Below are 24458 nucleotides of genomic sequence, written 5' to 3' on the forward strand. Positions count from 1 at the left end.
TCAAGAACTTTTAGATGTACATTTATCTCACGGATACTGACTCAGCCATATCAATAGTCGGCCACTGTGACTCAGATGTTAGCTTTACTGGTAATAGACCAGAAGATCATCAGGGATGACCTGTTATATGTCGTCCCTCATATGGACTGTACATATATATTCACATCAAGGTCTTTACACATATATCAACCTCATCTCAAGGTAGTAAATTAAAATGGTGTTGCTCAGTATTTTAAAAGTCTTGTTATCCTTACTAGATCTAAATGGATATTCGTATCATTATGTTGTTTTCAGAAGAATACTTCTTATAATTTATAGTCGGTTCTAAAAGATAAAAGCTGCCGATCAAACGTCTAGTGTGGCCACCACATCAGCCATCTTGAAAATCTTGTTTGTGCTACTCCTTCTTAGTAGAAAGTTATATCAACATGGTAGTCCTTACGGGACGCTTCTTATGATGTCTTGTTGGTTCTCAATGAGAAATGGTTTCGCTTGGTCACAACGGCTATCTTGAAAATATCATTGAATGTCATTTGGCCTGGAGTTTAAACTGGAGGACTTCATTTAGTGTATAATTAAACCTGAGTACAAAATACGCCTAATTAATGTCCGATATTACTGCGACGGCGGTAATCTTTAAAACCTAAAATATGTTTCTCCTAGGTGTCAAGTCGTCTGATGTTTTATCGTTCATACATCTATGAGCTAAATATTTTGTCGCTACTGTTTATGTACTACTTCAAGGGTTCCAAGGGAACGTCGCACACACATTCATTCCGCTAGCTGATCCTACTTGAAACTGGCTTCACTGGGACATACAGTATGGCTGCCATAGTGACCATCTTCAAACATCTTGTTATCTCTACTTTCCCGGAATGGATGCTCATGTAAACATGGGGTTCTCGCTAAAATACGTCTTATGATTTCTAGCTGCTTAAAAATGAAAAGGATGCGGTCTGAAGTTCAATAATTCCACCACAGCAATCATCTTATACAACTTGTAGTCGCTAAATCTCCTAAACGGAGTCAGGTGGACCTTTTATGATGTCGAGTTGGTCCTAGAGGACAATGGTACTGATCCAATGTTTAATGTAGCAACCACAGATGCCACCTTGGAAATCCAGTTATTAGTATTCCTCCAAAGAAAGTAAAATCGACATGTAAATTGCACCAGAACACTTCTTATGGCGTTATCTTGGTCCTAAATGAACATGGTGCCGACACAATACCCAATATATCCACCATATCAGTTAATTTGTAAATCTTGCTATCGCTAAAGAATATCAAAGATGGTTTCAACACTCTAGTAGGCCTTATCGTGAATTCCTAGGATTTTTTTTCAGGCAGTATAAAGTAAGTCCCTTTGACGCAGTCTTGTTTTCACTAAATGTCTGTCCCTTGATTGATTGTCAACTGATATTGACTTCGTCAGTTGCTTAGTTTAATATTACATTGGTATAATTTCAATACTGTGTCACTATAATAAGGTTATATAAATGATACAATTACATGTACCGAATGGAAAAACACTGGAATTGCAGAGTTCCCAAAGATTTGCATCGGCTGAGTTTACACAACCGTACATTTTATATTTTTGCATTTTAGATGTCCTCTGGGCCTAATGAATTTTCTGATGTAGACAGTGTGTCCGGAGACTCAGAAATTACTGTAAGTGCCAAGGAATAGATATCCTTTACTAACTAGTATTCAAATATAGCATCTACTTGATTAAATGTCAAATTTTCCACAGTACAATGTGTTGCCAATAGAGACTACTTTGTGTAAGCATTAAATATATACTGCATGAAAAGAAATCCAAACATTTCTCATACGTTTGACCTAAGCATTGTATTTGCATATTTTGTGCAAACACGTTAACAATACGCACAAATGTATTTTAATGCATTCAGGTTACCGTAACCCATATAATTATAAGCAGATCATCCAACAGATTTCAGCGTATTGTTGTTTCTTTGGATATAGTCCATAGTTCTGTGGTAAATTCGACCATAGCACACTGTGCTACAGTAAAAGGAGATGATGTTCTGTGCACAGCTGAATTGTTCAGTTTAGTTTAATGTTCATTCATACAGAAACACAAATATTTTCTTTCTTGCCGAGGCACTTGGAATAAAGTGACTTGCTCTAGTCCACACCAATTTATTCAGTTTGGGTTAATCCAACGGTAGTATTTAAATCTTTCCCATTTTTACACAAATCTGGCATGCTAATTATTGAGTCACTACGTCAGTTTGGGAGATGATGCAGGCTAATTCTACGTTCTCGTGCCCACACGGGCTTATTTATATTTATAATGATCGCCCTTGATAAGTGTAAAAAGATTTGTTCCGTTAGATTCATAAACTTGAATAGAATCTGAATAAGTATTGGTCATTTGGACGTTTGTCACATTTTAAAGGCTTGATTAATGTGTTGATAATTAACATTCAACCCGATGAGATACGCTCGTACTTTGAGATGTTCTAGACTACCCGTCCAATCTAACCATAATGCAGTCCCTTCCAGACCAGGGATTAAAATGACCAGTTAAAAACTTCTTTTCTAGAGATCAGAGTTTTTACTTGCTGATTAAGGGAAATGGTTTATTGTATAGCAGGCATTTTGGGGGAATATAAAATATAAGGATTTTTTTGAAAACATATGAAGTTTTAACTCCTGTGGTCATGGACCAGGAGAGCTTTTGGGACAGTATGTTTTCCGTTGTCAGTCGTCCATTCGTGATCACCATTTTATTATCCCTTATTCTGGCATTATACCGTAAAACGTCTTTTAATGTATCGTTCGCTCAAGATGAAATATCCAATGGTATATCAAATGTCAAATATGGCCGCCTAAGAGACCATATTACAAATATTCTTATCGCTGCTAGTCATGAATGGATGTTCGTGAAAACAAAGATTTTGTGTGATGTCTAACTGGTCATAAATGGGGAAAAAACAACACAAGATCTGATGTTCAATATAGATATCACAGAAGCCACCTTGAATAACTTCATATTACTAATCCTGCTCAACCAAAGGTAATATTTACAAGGATTTTTAACTAAAAGACGTCTAGCGATGTCTAGTTAAATCTAAATGAAAATGGTGTGTGTTGTTCATCCAGTAAGGCTATCAGAGCATTCATCTCTAAAAATCTTGTTATCGTTATTCCTCTTGAATCGATGATCTTATCAATATGTGGTAATTAATAAATGACTTCTCAATACCGCCAAATTTTAAATCTTATTACTCTTAACTAATGGTTATCGCGGCATATAGCTTTTACAAGAGGACTTGTAATGCTGGTTGTATTGTTCATCTGACGTCTAGTATGACCCACACGGCCATTTTGTAAGTGTTTACTATTGTTACTAATTTAAGGAAATTAAGTCATATCACCAGAAGACGTCTTAAGATATATTGATAATCCTAAATAGAAAAAGTGCTAAAATGTCATTCAATAGCAGCATATTATTATGAGCATATTGTTATTGCTTGAAAATGTTGGAGTTGGTTGCAGCACTCAGGAGTTAATAAGAGGAAATGGTCTTATCGTGTATTCCTATAAACAAAAATAAAAGGTAAGGTGTCAGTCCGTTTGAGGAATTCTTGTTTTAACGTTTAAATCGGACAACAAATGGGTCTGAATTGCATCACACGACTGAGGATTATGGATGTTCGTCTTGAACACACCTATGTATGTCATGATAATTTTCTCTTACAGGACATCTCAGAGACTTCTACTATTGTGGACTTACGAAGTATGTCTGATTCTCCGCAAAGCACTCCAAGCAAATCTCCGACACCGTTACACCCACAAAATCTACCTACAGACACTGAGTGCCACGATTCTTCAATTTTTGTAAGTGTTTGGGTGTAAAATTGTTATAAAACGAATGTTATAACGTCGCATGTGTTTGATTGAGGTTCAGATTTGCCACAGAAAAGCAAACAAATACATTGGAATAAGTCTTACTTGTTTAATCCTTTCATTCTGGCTTAAACAAGAGAAAGTCGGACATTTCTCGTGATGTCAAGATATGCAGCCGTCGTGTTTGCATATTTTGTGCAAGCATATTAAAATGCTTATTTTATTTAACTGAGATGATACGCTCTCGTAGAACTATATGATGTGTTTTGATATATTAAAGAATACCCATCCAATCTGAACAATATACAGTTAGGTCTAACTCAGAGTGTAAAATGTTCTGTTTGTGAATTATTTTAAAGAGCTCTTAGTTTTCACTTGCATTGTCTCTTCAGACATTTTGAAAAGTACTCAAGACTAGGGAAAGATTTACGTATATGACGTATTTAGGGGAAATGTAAAATTTAAGGACTTTGTTGAACAAAATTGATGTTTAGCTCTAGTGCTGTGATTCCTAACATGTGGACCACGGAGCCCCGTGGGTATGCGGGATTATCCAAAAGGAGCCTAATACAACTATTAGCATGTGTGGTCTGCGATAACGTTTGGGAAGTTAAGAAGGGGTACTTATACTCGAAAGGTTGGGAACCACTGCTCTCGTGGTCTTAGACCAGGAGAGCATATGGGATGAAGTTCTTTCCATCTTTCATCGATCCATCAATAAAAGTGTGTTATAATTGCTCCTCCTAAACTACCCGGAACGTTAGCAACAAATGTTTCAACACACAGTACATCCCATGGTCAAGACGATTCTAAATACGAACTTATGCCGCTCTGATATCCATATGGCTGCTAAAGCAATCAACCTGACAATCGTGTTATTTCTTCTCCTCCTGAACGGAGTTTTCTCCAGAGGTCATCTTATGCTTTCGAGTTTGTCCTCAATGAAATTGTTGCTGTTTGGACATCTAATATAGCTACCAGAATAGCCACCTTCAAAGTCTTGTTATCGCAATTTCTGCTAAATGGATAATAATAAGTTTTTACTATGCGACTTCTTATGAGGTCTGTTTGGTCCTAAATGAAATAATACTGATCAGACATCCAGTATTGCTACCATTATGTTCATCTTGGACATCTTGTATGACTACTTCTGCGTGAATGCTAATATCAGCACGGTTTTGCACTGAAAGACTTCTTATGATGTTTAGTTAGTTGCAAATGAAACGGGTCACAATTTGATTTATTTTTGTAAAATGGTCACCAAAATGACCATCTTGAAAATCTTCTTATGGCCACGTCTTCTAGATGACTGGTCATCTCAATATTGTACTTGTCAAAATGTATTTTTGGTCTGGATGGAATCGTTTCCATCCTGATATACAGCATGGTCATCATGGCAGCCATCTTGAAAATCAAATTTTACTCCTCTAGAACGCAAACACTATTCAGCATGGGGTTTCCACCAGGTAACTTGTTAGAAAGTTTTGTTGGTCCTAAATGAAACTATTTCCGCTCTGACATCTAATGCATCTACAAAGCAGTAGCTAATTTGATAATCTTTTTAATGGTGAGTAATGTCTGAGATGGTTTCAACACTCGGCAATTTAAAGGAAGAACCGATCTTAATGTGAATTCCTTGAAATTAGTTTCGGTCAGTAGAGAATGAGTGCCTCCAAGTGACTCTAATTGTTTCCAGTGTCTTCCCCATGCAATCACACAACCTCTAAACGAAAAAATGAAAAATGCATTTATGATGTCTTATCCAAAACAGCTAGGACAGCTTTTACCACAAATTTTGCGTTGATGTTCATTTCAGTACATGCCACCAAGTTATTTCGTTTATTTATTGACCTCATTTACACTTTGTTCCTTCAAAAAAACCTGGTGGAAAACTGTATTTGTTCTTCTTTACTGATTTTTGTGGACAATTGGAAGAACACTGTGTGCACACATTTCAATATAACATGTTTTGCCAGTTTTACTAAGATCTAGTATCTGGCATCAGTTGTGTCCTCTTGGCCATAAGTACTAAATTTCATAGCCATTAGGTCTTGTGCATAATATTGGTTTGTACACTTGTGAGAGACAGTCGAGCAATCTCACCGTTGTTTAGTTCTCGTGTTGTTAAATACTTTTGTATACATATGCAAATGTTTTCTCCGTGGAAGGAAGAACATACATGTAAACTGCCTGCGTTCATTATACATATAATACTAGCTTTTTAATTAAAACATAAAAACCAGTTCTTTGAAAATGACATAACCATTATATGTGGATAAAATATGCATTTCAACTATTGACAGTGCTACACATACAGATCATAAACTTTTCGTGTCTCTGTGCGTTATTGTGGGGAGTTAAATCCATTACACGCTTATTCTGTGCTGTAGAGGTAAAAACTACACATCACCATCGTAAAGAAGCAGACACCTGCTGTACAAATGAATTTCAGAGGCGGCTGATACACATTTATGATTCATGTATGAATAACCGATGTATGAAAACCGCCCATGAACTGAATGAGACTTCAGAGTGATATGCAAAGTGATACCAGTTGAAGAATTTAAACCCCAGCTTGTATTCACAAAGTGAACCGTTCCTATTATATAGACTTATGTTGCAAGACTCATCCCATAGTCACTTGTAAGGAATGCATCTGTCTGCGTGCTAAATGTGTTTTTAAGGTCAGCTTTTATTAGCTCGTAGCAGACAGTTATCATGTTTTAAAAGTGTTGCTGTTCCTTGCACTTTGTGTGGGGCGATTACGTCGGCACCAAAACTTTTGAATATACTCCCTCAATTATAACAAATAGTCCGAGATCACAAGTACACATGAAGACTAGCCTTTCTCTACACCACTGCCACGTATATGAGGACATAGTGGATCATGCTTATCATTTGAATAATAAAACAAATAGCTGTTGGCTAAGTACTTTTTCCAGGGTTTTCCAGGGACAGCATGCTCATTAACCACACTTTGAAGAGATTTGTTTATGTTTCAAGTGGTTGTTCACTGCGTCGTTGCAACCACATTGTATGAAATCTCTGTAGGGAATAGTTTGGCACTGCATTTAGCTTTCCATTTGCCACTGGCATCAGCATTTGTTAAATACTTTCGAAATGGAGATTTTTGTCATGCATTTTAGTCATTTTCAGTATGACGTAGGTATAGTGCTACTTCATATTGACATGCACTTTATATATTGTTTAAAATGAGGGTGTGTGTGTGATTTTGATTTTTAATATAGATCTAACAATTGTTCAGTCATATTGCTACGACGTCTGCAGTATGGCAGTTTGTAGTGATGTCTAGCAGTGGGGCATCATTTCACATGCATTTAACATGATGCCCCAGTCACATTATCCTGACACTAGCCTCAAAATGCAGAGCGTCTAGCGAGACATCTGTTAGTACCATTTTTATGTCTTTTTATGACTCGGCCGGGAATCGAACCCGCGACCTCCCGCATCCGAGACGGACGCTCTAACCACTAGGCCACCGGATCGGTCTTTAGGCTGAGGGCAGATATTATAATCATTTACAGGACTAATACGAAACAACGTCTTGTCCACGTGTTAATGTGATAGCCTTAGTTGGTTCTTATATATTATCAAAATGGCACCAGCCAAATAACAACAGATAAATAGTTCAGAAAGTTGAGTGAAAATAATCGGTAATCTGGATGATCCGGATCATGCGATATCAGCGCTAAGTCCTGACTGATTTTTTGTTGTTGTATGCAGCTACTAACTCACAATTTCTTTTTTAAAGAACCAGAATGAGAGATCGGGCACAAAATAGCTGAAGATCACTGATATCTACACGTGGTTGTTATTAGGTATTTGATACACCGGATCGTACAATAATGAACTTTATTCAGGCACCTGCAGTCAAGATTACTCCATATCCACCGATGCTGATTCAAAGTATGGGGTTGTTTTTTTTTTTTTTGTTTGTTTTTTGTTTGTTGTTTCAAACTTCCCAGATTTCCAATCAGGAAGAAACTGCTCTCATGAATACGTTCTTTGACGGTGTTGTGATGGACCCTGAACATTGTAAATCAGAGAGGACTAACGAGTTGGTTTATAACATGCTCAATCCTTTTCAAATTTCCCTCGATGTGGCCCGGTTAAAAGAACAAACTAGAACAAATTCAGTGAAGCATACAAATATTTCAAGGACTGCAGTAACTCTCATCTTTTTTATTAATGGTGAAGAATCTGTCGTTATCAATGACATTTATGTGGATGTGTTGTCCGCTATGTCAGTAAGTCAGAGAGTGGCTGTACATTCACTAAGACAATACCATATAGAATTACAAAATGACCATAATCAGACAATACACAGCCCATATTTACTTACAGTTATATAACCTTGACAATTTCCATACACAAACGAGTCAGTACCTAATCCAGTCTTGAAACATTTATCAGTATATGTCATGGAAATTTGGTCAAATGTAGTTGCCCATAATTGCATGTGCTCTGAGTCCATGATAGTATTTTAGAGCATTGTTTTTGTGTGGATTTAAGTTGCACTCTAGATTACAACTGTTTCCTTCTCTTTGTTATCCAGTTAGATAAAAGGCAGTCAAGTGTAGAGACATATCTGCTTCGATCTGCACAGGAACCAAAGTATTCTGAAGATGGCAAACCAGGTAATGTCAACTCTGTGATATCGTAAGATATATATGACTTAGAGTCTCATCACCATAGTTGTTTGTAATAAATTTATAATTGGACAAATTTGTTCCAAACAGGTATATCAAATAGATATGCTGATATACAAAAGTACTGATTGTTACATAAGAGCACATCATGAAATTTAAAGTAGAAATACGGCATTAAAACATTTACACATCCATTAATTCATCCCAGTTCGTATTTTAAAATACGTACTATAATATATAATCCCCTCTTTGGTGCCCACAGGATGCATAACATTCCCCCAAAATAAAATAAAAGTTCATAACTTTTGATTTTAAACCCATTCAATCGAGAGCATTACAAGCTTACAGAACACAATGCCCTTCTTCGCAAATAAGCATCAGCCAGTAAAGTTCATTAGTTGAGTATAAATGACTTTGATTCATAAACGACATTGTACAAGATTAATTATAGATGATGCTAACCTAGATTTTCTAAATGCTGACACAACGAAGAGAAATGTTTATAAGTCGAGAAACAGTTTTCTTGCCAAATGTAACTAAATAGTGAGTTATACTGATGGTGAGTCACCGCAGTTTACTCGTTTAAGATCTTCAATGATTGCATATGTTTTGATAAATTTATTATCAATGATAAACACATTTTCTGAATTTGCCGTTAGAGTTGCTACAGAGTCATTTTATATCAATAAAACACATGCAGATTGTTAGAAAAATTACATATAGGCGCTTATGCATCATGGGGCGAATGGAGATTAAAACAAGAAAATATATTTAATTATTCTGAATCTGTCGCCGTTAAAATCAAGGATATTTATTACAAAAATAATCAGATATCAAAATTATCATCAGCACCATCGATATATGATACAGGCGCAAGACATAAGACTGTTTATCTTAATGGACCGAGAGGTTCTGGTAAAACAGCATGTGTGATTGAGTTATTTCGTCAGAGTTCTTCAAACTATGTCGATATGGTTGTTTTCACACTAACACATAGACTCGCCAGAGAAATGAACGAATGAAGAGTTAAATCTCATACTTATCATAGCTTCTTTCGAATGTAGGGAGATACACAGACTCCTGAACGAATGGATGAAAGATATATTCCACTGAATGTTATTTGTGATGAAATATGTACAGTGCCGCTAGAAACGTTAAAAATATTTCTTGATTGGTTGTTGAAAAAAAAATGTTGTAATAATGTGCGGTGATCATAGTCAACCGCCACCTTTTGTTGGATTGTCTCCACATAAATGGCTGAGGAATTTTGTAGATTATTATGAGGAAATAAATGATGATCATAGAGCACTTGATCCAGAATTAAGAGAGTTTAAGAAATTAATCAGACTTCAACCAAATAAAATTCAGTGTGAAATAATGCGTGAAATAATTTCAGAAACTCCTACTAACAATGTTTGGATTTTATGGAGACCAGATGATTTGATAGTTGCAAGCAGAAAGATAGTTCCTGATACACCTCAACAAAAATTATTTATATTACATAAAGAAAAATGTTCGAATCTGCCCGTACTTTTACGTTATTACCAGCAGATATGCGACGAAAGAATATTGAAGTTGATATAACCAGGATCATCAGAGAAATAAAATCTAGTACTAAATGATACTGTTTTAGTTCCTGTCAGTGCTGTTGACAGCGCGTTAACGATGGACAAAACTCCTTGGACTCTAGTATATGCTATAACTATTCATTCTTCTCAAGGATTAATTATTTCTGATAGTAATATTTGGATTGTTGATGATCGAATCGAATGGTCAAATTTAGTTTATCTCGCAGTGTTTTGAGTCAAAAGAATATCTCAGCTGGGGAGGGTTATTATAGACTTTACAGAAACTGCTGGTAATAGCGATAATGTTATTGATAATGATGTAGTAAGAACAAACTTGGTTGGTTACAAACAATGTGACAAAAATATAAACGTTACTTTGATCTCGATGTTGAATTTATCACGACGCTGAAACAACAGCAAAATAATCATTGTTCGAGCTGTAACACAGTAGTGTTGTGGCTATATTCAAATAATAATCCAAGACAGATTACTGTAGACAGAATTAATATAAATGTTTGGGTCATACACGCAAAAATGTCATGGTGACATGTCTTGAGTGTAATCGACGTCTAGGTGCAAGTTTACAAAAGTGAATGCGGTGGTAATTGTGTGTCTTCAGGAATTACTTCTAATTGCTCGCTTACAAATACAAGCTGAGGAGCAGTTGAACCTAATCTGTAGATTGCAGATCTGCCCTTGGATCTTACCACGCTCGAAATGTTATGTGTTGTAATACTCCAAATAGGATCAATCGCTCTTTTTTGCCACCTTCAAGTTCACCAGGTTCGAATAAATATTTCACAGTCACATTACCTAGTCCTGGTTGTTTTGCAAAATCATGTCGTTATTGGTATATGTTTTTGTAACTGCCTTGATTGGTTTCATAGAAATTGCAGGAGTAATTTCATTATTTAATGCAGCTATCACACTTGGCAGTCTTGCAACCCATTCACGAGATCTCATATCTTTCTGAATTATTTCCTTCGCATACTGATATCCAAATAACCACGCAGCAGGTGTTCAATTAAATCGTTCAAAAATTCCCTGATCACGATGAATTGCAGTATGTCCTCGTTTCATTTTGACGTTATGTTTTTTCATCAGAGATGCCACTGCTCCAAGAAATTCCTTGCCAGGATCAACCTGTAGTAATTGTGGCTATAGCATACTACCTTGTCTTCCGAATCCTCGTTGATAAATTCGTTCAAACGCATATGCAACTTCAGTTGCTGCTTTAGTTGAGAGTGGTTCTGCTTCTTTATACCAATTTGCAACGTCAACGACAGTCAATGCGTATTTATATATAACGTAATTGACGTCTACCAATTTTAATAGTATCGTGTGGTGAAAATAAAATATCTGCCTGATGAACTTCATTACGAGTGCTCACATCAAAATGTGCATACTGAATTTTTTAGGTGGTGATAGATAAATTTACCATATTGCCTGTCGTGCTAACCAATTTGCAGCAACAGAACGTGTAACATTTACTGCATCAGTGAGTGTACTAATCGCTGCTATACCCCTCCAGTATCCTCTTGGGTTGTAATAAATCGATTTCACTATAATAATAATGATAATCGGTTGATTAATTACCGGCCCCTAATACCAGTTTACCTTTCATGGCAGATCTTACCAACCAGTTAGCTAATGATTCTCTGAGAGATTTATTTTTTATGGAATTTAACGAGTGAATCAACTTCACATCTGCAATATGTCGTTATTGTAAATCCTTATTTTTATACGCTACATCATGAACGTGACATGCTTGGTCAATTGCATTTATTGGATACTCTCCAGGTCTTGGTTGATCTCGCTCGTCAAGTCAAATATCAAGCCGAGTTCCAGGACCACAATACTTATATCCATGAAGATGTTTTTCTCCTGGATATTTAGTCCATGGAGCTCATGGTAATATTCCTAATGAAGCAGCGATATCACCACCTGTTTTCCTTGACATGTCAAGGGAGATAAATTTGTATTTGCTTGTACCACATTTTACACACTTACCTGTAAGTGTACGCTTTTTATTATTTTTTTACCTGTAAGTACACGCTTTTTATTTTTTGTTATTTTTGTTGTTAATCCACTGTTGGTGGTGGATGCTTTGCATCGGACGCAATATGAATTCATATTATTTATTATATTTGTACAACAAGGAAGTCATTGATTTCTCAGCGACACGAAAGCAAGAGCTAGTAAAACATATTTCAGCATTACCGAATTTCATCCGAATGATAATAATAGGTCCATCCGGATCGGGTAAAACACAGTTACTGCTTAATTTGATAATGAGATGGCTCAAGTGGGATAAATCATATATAGCGGCGCCATCGATATATTATCAGAGATGCTACGATGTGCTTAAAGATTTTTATGAAAATGCAAAATTGTTGGACGAGGACGGCAATGATATTATTGATTTTATCTCCGATATTGATGATACCCAATCTGTAGATGACCTCGATGGATTTAGTAATAATCTCGTAGTATACGACGATGTGATGCTGGACAAACAATCTAATCCAGCACGGATATTTTCTCGAGGCAGACACAAAAACACCGATGTTATATATGTTATTCATCGATATACACAAATACCTAAAGTGATCAGAGATAACTGTAATAATTTAGTTGTGTTTAATGGAGTTGATACACATACTTTAAGAAATATTCATCAGACTTGGTTTAGTTCAAAAACGTCTTTTCAAAAGCACAATCTACCCCACACGGATTTATCACGATAAATTTACATGATCCTCGATCGCAATATCGTATAGGTCTTGATAAAATCTTTGGTTGAGAGACTGATATAATAATGATTTATTTACTCCACACCCACACAGCAGCAGGGAGGGTGCGACAAAAAATGAGTGTCCAGCGGGTAAACAAAACACGCTTTAAAATTTAGAAAAACACGAACGACAAAAATGAAGTAACAAAATGAGCTAACCAATTACAGAAACTCTCGATTTTTAGTTACAGACTTCGGTTTTACGTTATTAAGCTTATATTTTTCTTTTTTTTTTTCGTATGAAGTTTTATTTTTCATAAATAAACCTTTCAGCAAGTGGTCTGTTCACCCTCCCTGCTGCTCAGCAACAAGTGTTGCGTACATTGCTGAAACGCAGAATGCCTCCTTAGGCAGGATATCAACCAGCTATTTCAGTCTGCTGTTCGTCTTCTTACGACTTATATTAAAACTGCAGCACACAGTCCTCCCAATTAGTAGTTGATGTAAGAGTATATATTATTCTCTATATACAGAATGCTCGGCACTTTCGATGCATCTGCTTGTAGCCTATTGTAGTATTGTGCTAGGTGTGGTGTTGAATATCGCTTCCATCTAATTTGAGAGGATTGTTTAATAATTGTTTTTATTTAACTGATTGTTCCATCAATTTGGATTAGCAAGAGGTTGTCCTCAAGGAAAGTTTATTTTCTTTGTTTATAGTTTATTGATGGCCTCTAAAGTAAAATCTATCTGCCAGCATTTATTATAAAGCTTGAATTAGTTTAGTGCTGCATTACACAGTATCAAAGTTTATCTGTTCATTTTGCAGCCTTGGATTAATGGATTAAAATCAGATAGGGTAAGATAATGGGATACATTTGGTGATATCAGTAGGGATTACCACAATGACATAGAAAATCAAGCTATGGTTAAGCTAGTGAGATACCGAAAAGAGTAGGGAGTACTAATACTTTGACATGATAGTGAAATGGGCAAAAAGGAACAAAAAAGAATGAAGGGAGTATGCAGGCTAACATGAGCTAGATATTCGCTACTTATAAGATGGCGTGGGATGAGGATTTACTATGAGTCATGAGAGTGTGTAATATGATGAATATGTTAAAGATTTAAACTGCCCACTTGACGGCCTTGAGCTAAAAGAGAACCCTTTTATTTACTCAGTTTAATAAAATACAAATTGAACCCAGTTCAAAAGGAGTATCTGTTCATTCTTTGTAAATGTATTTCACTTCCTTGTTCCATTTCCCTTCCTGGTTTCATTTCACTTCCTAGTTTCACTTTATCTACAATGTTCGTTTGCAACTGGAAGTGTCATTATGTTAATAAATTGAATATGCTTTTTTGATAACATAATCCTACGCGCTAGCAATGGTTTCTTATTTACCCTCATTTGTTTTAATTCAAGTATTCGTTTTGTAATTCTCCTGTTTGTCTCTCTGCTCGTACATTCATTTATTCATTCTCATGTCTACTCTTTCATTTACCCACTAATTCTCATGTATATATGTTTGTTCATCCATTGCTTTCACCTTTAACAATGACTGGTGAAACTGCAAACCTTAGATTATTCACAGTAGTCTCAGTCATAATTAGTTAGAAACTAAATCTACAAAAATCTTAAGGCAAAGGAATGTAATTAAAATGGTAGAAACATCAATGAAAAGAATTTGGGGGATCTCAAACTGTTTTTTTTATGTAATAATACTCTCTCTCCAATATACAATATCTGTCGTAAGCAACTATGTCTTACGTACACAATAATGTCTCTCCCTATGATATACATCTATTTTAGCCAACTGTCTTTTTTACACAGTAATCTCTCTCCAATATATATTGGTTACTCTCCAGTACACAGTGTCTATCCTAGTCAATTATGCCTTATGTACACAAGATTCTTTCTCAAGAAGATTGTCTACCCTAACCAATACTAACTTACAATTCATCAGAAAGTACACGATCTAAAGGCTTTGTCTTACTATGTCTTTTTCTCTAGATGAGAATTGCTCGCGATAGTGTTATGTATATTTTTCTTGTATTATGTGATTAACCTATGTCCATAATTGATGGTAGAGTTTGGGCCTGCCTGACTAATGTCTTTTTTTCTAAACAACTTCACTACCTTTTGTCTATGATTGTAGATTATATATTAAGATTATTTATATTTGTAGGTAAACATGTTTATTTGGATTTGAGTCTAGGACAATTGTTTTCCGCTCAGGAATTCGTGTTGTCCCTGATGTTTGCCATGTTCTTTATCAAAATTTAAGTATAGGACCTGATCGTGTTGTCAACTTATAATGTTCTGCAAATGAACTTTGATTCTCTTCCTGGTCCTCTTCTTGTGAATTATAATGTTATAGTAGGGTTGTTTATATTAGACATCTGACATGTGGAATCATTTCTTTAATTTCGTTCAGTTTTAATTTGAGAGGATTTATTTATTCGTTGGAATTATAAAGTGCTTTTTGACTTACCAACAAATCACAGCTTTGGATTATTGTCAATTCATTTAAAGACATTTTGGATTATATCATTATGATACATCAAGACTGCTAGCACATGAACACTATTCCAGGTTATTGGTATATCAGCACATTCAAAATCTGAATTAATTGGGAGTAATCTATGTTTGGACTTTTGAATAGAATTTAAAGACTTTTGGAATTTAATTCACAATACTGTACGTTCTTTTTAAATTTTCACTTTGTATTATAGGGAAATAAAGTATTTGTTGAATTTTACAAAACTCTTTGCATTTAGCTTAGAGTCGTAACAATAGTGAAATATGTTTATAGGCCATACAGAAGTTCAAAAAATTCATTGTACCCGGTAGTTAATGTTCTCTATCAATGTTATTATTATAATGCAATATAACGTTAGCGATACCCTCCTTACTTAAAGAAGATAGGGGTGAAATGTTCCAGGTCTGGGAAATATTTAAACAAAAAGGCAGCATGGGCACGCTGCCTTTACAAGTACGTTTTAAATTAATAATAGCACTGAAAATGCAAGCAGCATTCATTGCAACATTTTACATGAAACAATAACCTGACAAATTTGACTCAGTTCATAAAAATTATGTAATTGGAATGTGAAACCTCTGCTTGTTCTTAAAGTGATCAAGTTATTCTGTTTAAAATATAACTTATCTTGAGCTTTTTAAGATACTGTACTTATATGTTTTTGTCTGCAAGTCTATTTACAAATAAAAGACAATTTCCTTTCGTATGAAATATTTATTCAATCACTGTGTTCATTCAGTCAAGAGGATTCATTGTTCCCATGTCCCTGAATTCCCGATGCAATCATCGGACAGAAAGAGTAATCATGAGAGATATGTACTCTATTTGATACAAACTACAGACAACATGCTGACACAGATTTAAAAAGTTTTATTTGCTTATAAAACAAAATTTCATACATTAGTCATTATAATGTGACATTTATATACTGTAGATTAATACATTCACACTGAACATATACACGCTGTCAAAAAAAAGATTCAGATTGTTATATTCCATTTTCCAGCAAGATTTATTAACATTAAGAAAGTAAAATGCGATATCAACTGCATAAAATGCATAAAAAGCCATAATAAAGGAAAATACATTATAAATTCATAATAAAGGAAAATACATTATAAATTCGCAAACATTCCTCAATTTGAATCCATATTTTCATTTAGAAAAGTAGAGAAAACAAATATTATTCCACTCTTTTGAATACTTCGAATAATATTTACGAATTCACAAAAATTCCGTATATATATATATATATATATATATATATATATATATATATATATATATATATATATATATATATATATATATATATATATATGAAAAAAATATTATGAACACATCCTAGAATCAACATATTTCAATTTGCTATAAATGACGCCCATTAATGCCAATGTGCCATCCAATTGTACCATTTGATTGCTGCTAAAAGTATTAAAAAATTTAATTACGTGTTTTGTGGCATGAATAACTTTCAAAGTTGTACAAATATACAACCAGCACGGTTTATCATCGAATACGGTTGCCACTGCATACAATAGAGAAACATTTAAATACGGTTTTCTCATTCACTACTAAAGAAACTTTGACCAAGTTCGGCAAAAAAATTCCTGTATAATGGTATGTAAGTGTTGGACAAATGATGCAGATTTGTCATCAAATATCGAGGAAAGATAAACAAAATTTGAGAACTTGTGAAACAGTTGCTTTCTTAACATATTTGGCCAACAGCATTAGAATAAAACATCCTTCTGAAATTCTTACCCATAATATCGATCTCAGATCCAATATTGTCGCTTGTTTCTAATTTTCGGTTTATTGTGTTCGTAATCAGAATTCAATATGAAAAATTCCTTTCTTACCAAAAGTAGCAACGTGTGCCTGAAACTGACAAATATATTTCTTCAATAAAAATTTAATGACAAAATGTTTTGACTTTTATTGTACTGCCTGCACAGTGCTTTAGATTTTACTATGCGAATTCATCCAAGGCAAAGGGCAGAGCCAAAAAAAGCTTTTTCAAGACTACTGGTCCATTAATTGCAGATATCATTGCATATTTAACAATCCTAGCATTTAATATGGGCTGTGCCGCAACATGGGCGAGTTAGCTAAGTTTTCTACATTTTAAAAATGGATCAAAGAGTGATATTAAGTTTATACTTATTTCAATTATACCTACAGTTTCCAAATTAGTGTGATAACAACGTTACAGTCTTTTCCGCCACAATCAGAGTTCAGGTCAAACCAATCATGCTAAACCTTTTAATTTTAATGATAGATAAATGGGTAAAGGTCTGAGATGAAGATAAACTAGTAGACACAGTCTTGTTAAATTTCATGATAGTTTTTCACCTGGTAGCGCACAAAAAGCTTCTGTATAAAATAAACTTTGCTGACTGGGGTACAAAAATGTAAAGTCATTTAAATCGTATCATAGTGGAATATACGTAACCAAGTATTCTCCGTTGCGTACCTTGTGCAATACTTTATTCCACAAGGAGATATCCTAGTGACTCTTTTGGTCTCTACTACATTACTGAGAAAACACATAACTTGTTCTGCATCATTCTCATCAATGGTTTTGGTTAAATTTTTAATTTGCATATATTTCCTACAATCACTAATATATTCGCATTACCCTAATACAGCTTATTCTCTGACAATTTTGCTTACCTTTGAATCTTTGAGTCAAGGCCATACTTTTGTCATTAAGGTTTTGACTAAAGTTGTTTAACTAGATTATGTTCCAAACATTCCTTGGTGGATTCGTACATACTTTGGTTCAATCATTATGAAGCAAAAGAAACACTATCTGCAAAGTGCTTGCTGGTCCTTTTAATATTGTGGTCAAGATCACAGTCAGAGAAAGTTCGCATTCATATTTTGGTTCACACTTTTTCATTTATATAGTATGTATCCCATTATGAAGATTGTGTTGATACTGTGAATAGATCATCACAAAGCAAACAATTCTTTCTATGACAATTACTTTCACTCCATTGCCCTTAGGTTATTGTCACAATCAACGGAAACTGGCATTACAGTGTTTTTTATTAATAATTTGCTTATATTTCCTAAACACCTTGAATGTTGTTTTTTAGGCTGAAACATTATGAACTTCAGACATTTCGTTCTTCAACATGCCTTTTCAAGTTTTTAACCATGAGGTCATGGTCACATTTTACAGCACTGTTCAATCATGGACCTGGCTTTCATGTATTTATGGTCTATCTTTTTATATCCATATATGACATTAGATCCAAACATCTCTATGCTGATGACATAGAATTCTCCCTAACTCAGCTACAAAGTAATTTATCGTATGTCCTATTTGTTTTAAAAATCTCAATGTACAATTTTTCGTTTGGTATCATGTTCATTTATTTGATGTTTGGTACAAACCTGGAATTTAAGAATCAAAAAATAATGATCCTTATATGAAACAATAGGAACCCTTCCTCAATCCAACAAGTTAAATACCCATGAAAATGTGGTTATTTGCAAAAGAATGAAAATTGTTTCCCACAAAAATGAATGAATTCATAATATTCGTCTAAATGGAATGGAATGAATCTTAATACATGAAAAAGTAATGCAGGCTTGGGTCTACTGCCTAAATTAGTTGCAGGAAGAACGAAATTGCCTTATATTACCAGCTCTCTGAAGTGTAAGTGTCACACATGACAGAGTCATTGGAGAAGATGTTGACAACAGTCAACAAGATTTTCAGATGAAGTAGCTCGTGACGTTCTAAATTTAAATTGAAAGTCTTTCATAAATATGTTAGTCCTGAGTTTGAGACTGTGCAGTAAGTATATTCAGTATGTTTCAACGATTGTATGCAACTAGATCCTTGAATCAAATAAAATCAAGATTTATGGGAATAATACAATTTTACTTCTGAAGACCTTTTCCGGCTTCATTGAGTTATGGATGAAATGTATAGCTTACTGGAGTCACACATTTATGCATTGATGAAGGCCTATTTCACCTAGTCACTATTAGTTTCTAAATCTCTAAAGATATAATATCGGTACAAATTTTGTGACTTCACTGGTTTCTGTGTTGTTGGCTTTAAAGACCCAACAGGCGCTTATACCTCTATGGAAACAAAAGAACACATTGCCTAAACCATGAATTTAAGTACCAGATAAAAGCATGTTCCACAAAACTACAAATAAATGACTCTCATGAAAATAGATGAATTCAACACATTGCTCTTTTACTTCATATTTAATGTGTTTCTTTAGTATTTTTGAATTATAGCTTCATATATAACGTTTGTTAGAGCATTTATAAAGTGTTGATTTATCATCATACAGAAGAGATGGATAGCTCGATAGATAGACTGATGAATAGAGAGAGAGATATATGGACAAATTGCATGAAAATAAAGTAAGAGAGTTTCATGCAGAAAAACTTTACATGTCCTAGACCTGCCTAAATAGACCATTGTGTGCTATTGTAACCAACGTACCTTTTCATTTCAGACTTGCAAGATGAAGATAACATTCTCGAGGCTATCAAAAGCAATGTTCAGGAGGTAGTAGAAATGATAAGAAACACAATTATTCCAAAACGAAGAATCATAGAGGCAGCAATGAAACAAGATATATATTACAAGGGTCTAAAGCTGATCCTAAATGAAATGTCCAATCTGCTATGGAGAGAGACGTCTGAGTCTGTAGGCGTCTGGTGCGGATATAGACCAGAACATCCTCACACTCCTGTCTTTGTTGTCACTCTTAAACACCAGAAATGCACAATGAAGGAGGAAGAAATGACAAAATATTTTACTGATTACGAAATTGTCATTCGACACAAGTATGTACCTAACGATGAAGAAAGAACTATTTTTGAAAATCATGGTACCAAAAGTGTCAGGTCGGAGGATATCGCTCATGTGAATAACTGTATTGAGACACACGCTGAAAGTCTTATGAAGAAACATAGTAACCTGAGCATAATTAGACCATGCTCCATTAAAGCACGCGGTTACGCAAGGAAAGAAATGAAAGTTGAAATGGACACATGTATAGTTTTCTATGTTCCAGTGAAAGGAATCATACCGGTAGGGGAAGATATGTTCCCAAAAGATATTGATGGAATAGTTACGGATGTCAGAGAAGGAGAATTTTTATATTTTGGAGGTCACGATGCAATGGAATACCACCAAAAACTAAGGATGGGCTGTTGCATAGCAACACAATACAAGATTGGGAGTCTGGGCGGATTTGTAGATCTGCCTGATGGGAAAATCGGATGCCTAACAGCTGCTCATGTTGTCGTACCAGATATTTGGATTCAAAATTACACAGGCAGTGATAGAGAGAAGAGGACGTTTGAAGATGACCATCCACAAGGAAATATACAAATAGAAATATACCAGCCTATTCCAGTACAGGGTTCCAAACCTTTTGGGAGAGTACATGCTATAGCTCTGGATGCTGGAGACAATACTACACCGTCTGTTGATGCAGCTCTCATCGAAATTACTGATGATGAAAGAAATCCGATTACAGGAGGTTTTCCTAAGGGTGATTTTGAAGATGTTGGTAAGTAAACAAAATGTATAAAACATCCTTGAAAGTATTATCAACCTTAATTGCAACATTTGCATATCAACACATAAACAATTTATATCTCTGTCGTCAATGCCACTTATGTTCCTCTAGTAGAGGTTTGTCCAACCCGATGTCCACGGGCTGAATGCTTTATACTCTAAATTGTTTGGGGTTTTTTTCCATTCTTTATCTTTGCACATTTAGAACTTAACTTTCGATTAGCACTATCAATCCAGTATTGTATTCACATGTCATTAGATCTAGCATATAAATATTTTAAATACATTTAGGACCCATTCCTCTCTCTTTCTCATATGTTCAATGCAAACACTGTCAGGATCCCCTTTACTGTTTTTGGTGTTCATGTCAGATTTGGAGTAAAATCTGCACTCTGTTTAATACGGTATTTTGCATCTAGAAACTAGGGTTATCTGGAACGCTTAAATTGTTCATATTTAACGAACCAACCATGCCTTCATCAGACTTTTCATCAATCATCCATATATTTATGGTCATCTTGATTTAAGAAATTCTTTTAAAGGATGGTCTACAATATGGTATGGGATTTTAATATAATAAATAGGCGTAAATCAGTCTAAGTTAACAATATAAAAGTAGCAACTATGCTATAAATCAGTTAAACTATTTTGCTAATCAGGCAAAAGGAAAGAAATTAAAAATATTCCTCATATCGAATACCATTTCAAATATTTGGGATAGATGTGAATGATGGGAATGCCTCCAGCATTTATGTCATGACTTTAAATGAAAAAAAATGTTCTAATTGTAAATAACAATATGAGGGCAAATATATACTACGTTATGAATGTGATGAGATATATTTCTTATTCGGAACAAACCAGTCAGGTCAAATAAATTATTTATAATTATAGGTTTCACAGAGGAAAATCCCATGCTCTTCAACAGTGGAGACATTCTGCACGACATAGAGCCTCGTCATAGGAAATATCACGTGATCAAGTTTGGGTGCACAACAGGCATAACACAAGGCTATCTTGATTGGAAGGGGGGATGTGTTCGACAGATCAATACATGGGGCAATTACTGCTTTCCGGTCATGCTAGGTCAGATGGGAGTGAACATGTTTAACTTTGCATTCGAGGGTGACTCGGGGGCATTGGTTTTCCTTTGTGTAGGTGGAAACACTCGACATCTAAAAGCAGTTGGAATGATTATCGGCGGATCCTCTACAGGATGTACCTGTTTCATCACTCCTATCGAACCTATCTTGGAGAAACTTGGATTAGCAATGAAAAGGTTCAAATGTTTTCCTCCTAGACAGTTGCCACAGCAGGACACAACGTTTGAGGAAATCTATCGACGGCAGGAAACAGCATCCGAAGCAGTTAAACAATGTATCAACAGTCATGCAGAGGTACTTTTGCAGCACGGATCATACTTAGGCGAACTGCAAGTGAAGGTCAACACCTTAGAGAATGTGAATGATCGCTTAATAAGGGTAGAGCAGAACATGGACGAAAACATGAACAAACGCTTAACGAGGAGTGAAGAAAACACGAACAAGCAAATTACAAACGTTGAGCAAAACACGAACGAACACATTACAAGGGTTGAACAAAACCTGAACGAACACATTACAAGGGTTGAACAAAACATGAACGAACGCATGACAAGGGTTGAACAAAACATGAACGAACGCATTACAAGCGTTGAACAAAACACGAACGAAATTATTGCAAGCGTTGAACGCAACCTGAATACGAACATTAAGGATGGTTTTAATAGGATGGAAGAGTTATTACAGCGTTTGAGTGACAAATCCTAAATTTAAGTATTTGTTCTGGACCAAATCTTTCAATACGCTTCATTTTTAAAATGAAATTGAGTGATGATTGTGATTATTGAACAACTCATGCAGACCATGTAACCTTTACTTCCGACTATTTCAGTAATGGGTGTCATTTTATTCGAATCTGATTATACATATTTTTACAATGTGATTATTCCCTTTATTTTGGATTCTCGTACATTCATATTTATTCGAAGATCACTATTCAGACGCTCCAAGAAATACATACGGCAAAATCAATGATAAAGTATATGGACATTTTTGGACGAGGTCGGCCTAAAAGTGTAATCCATTATAAACCGAAAGCGAACATGCTCAAAACCTCATAGGGCTTAATAGACTTTGGTTAAGCTGTATTACTATTAAATTGTAGAACAACAATTAATGTTTATTTTAATTTTAGTAAATGAGCCCACATCAACCCGTTGTCTTTAGATATACAACATACTGATTTCTCTTGTAATATCGGCAAATAGGTTTTCATTTCATCAATAATTAATGGTGTGTACGAATGGCAAGTTTCCAATTTGGAGAAAACTAAAGTGGTAGGGAAATGTTTTCTTGTCCAATTTTTACAAAGGTGTTAATCTGAAGTTAAATTTGTCTTTATTAGGTGTACCATGACCATTTTTCAAGAACTCCTTTCTTCATATCTTATGTTTCTGTATAGACTGTCTTTATACATGTGCCAAAACCATCAAGTGCAGTATTTGATAAGCTGCAGAAGTATCACCAGTACACCGATTTAACCCGGTATTGTTATGGTATGTACCAAAACTACTCTTTCACTGAACTAGTACTTCGGTAGTTTCTGTGGCAAGAAATGTATGGAAGTTCCTGACTAATCTTGTAAAGAACTTAATGATATAAAAATGATATTTTCATTTTTCATGACAAAGTAATTTCAAAAAGTATTAATGTATTTAAACAATAATTGTATTTATCACAGATCAGTTTCTAATATTACAAATATAATTATATTTATGAACCTTTAATCACATGTTTGACACGTCTCATGTATGCCAGTATGGTGACCAAATGGGAGGTTGTCAATATCATTCTGACCAATGCCGCTTTGTAAAATATTTGGATTAAAAAGAAGAAACAAAAATGTAATTCCTTTGGTTATTTACAAGAATATGTTATTGTATTACGTATGTTTGTATTACTTTGTAAGACTGAGAATCATTTGAAGATTTTCAGAAGATCATTTGTTTTATGTTCAAAATTTACGTAATTTCTTAACTTAAATCAACAAGATATTTTCTCGTTTCTTCAGTCGGTGTGTTTTATATTTACACGTCTTCCTTGATTTTCTTTCGCTCAAAGAGAATGTTCCTCCATTTTAAAAAAGATCATCATAAATATTTTTTAGAACCAAGATGATACCAGTTTCTTTTCCGATTCCATACTTCAACACTGTCTCTACTTGCTCATTTACTGACTGTGCAATATTGCTCAAAAGAATTACCAGAATGATGAAGAAATTATCACAATATGTGTGACTCCAAAATTTAATGTTGACACTACTAAAATTAGCTCTCTAGAAATCCCGATTTCTTTTCAACTCGTTAACGCTTCGCGACGACTTTACGTGGCAGGAGGTAGTAGCCTACTGCCAAGCTCTATAGCGTCAAGGTCATGTAAGATACACTAAAGTGGGTGATATTAT

The 24458-nt window shown here is 34.8% G+C and overlaps 1 protein-coding gene across 1 annotated transcript in view; it reads left to right on the forward strand.

Annotated features, from left to right (window-relative positions):
• Positions 1–23864, forward strand: part of LOC149799955 (uncharacterized) — an 85995-nt gene extending 62131 nt beyond the window's left edge. The window contains exons 7-11 of the mRNA XM_089958321.1: positions 1606–1668; positions 3727–3864; positions 8450–8531; positions 19882–20946; positions 21849–23864. Coding sequence (XP_089814447.1) covers positions 1606–1668; positions 3727–3864; positions 8450–8531; positions 19882–20946; positions 21849–22762 — 2262 coding nt within the window. The 3' untranslated portion in view covers positions 22763–23864. The remainder of the gene's footprint in view (positions 1–1605; positions 1669–3726; positions 3865–8449; positions 8532–19881; positions 20947–21848) is intronic.
• Positions 23865–24458: the final 594 nt, after the last annotated feature.

The sequence above is a fragment of the Sinohyriopsis cumingii genome, chromosome 5 (genome assembly GCF_028554795.1).
Source record: "Sinohyriopsis cumingii isolate HCF-2022 chromosome 5, ASM2855479v2, whole genome shotgun sequence".
In the NCBI taxonomy this organism is placed as follows: Eukaryota; Metazoa; Mollusca; class Bivalvia; order Unionida; family Unionidae; genus Sinohyriopsis; species Sinohyriopsis cumingii.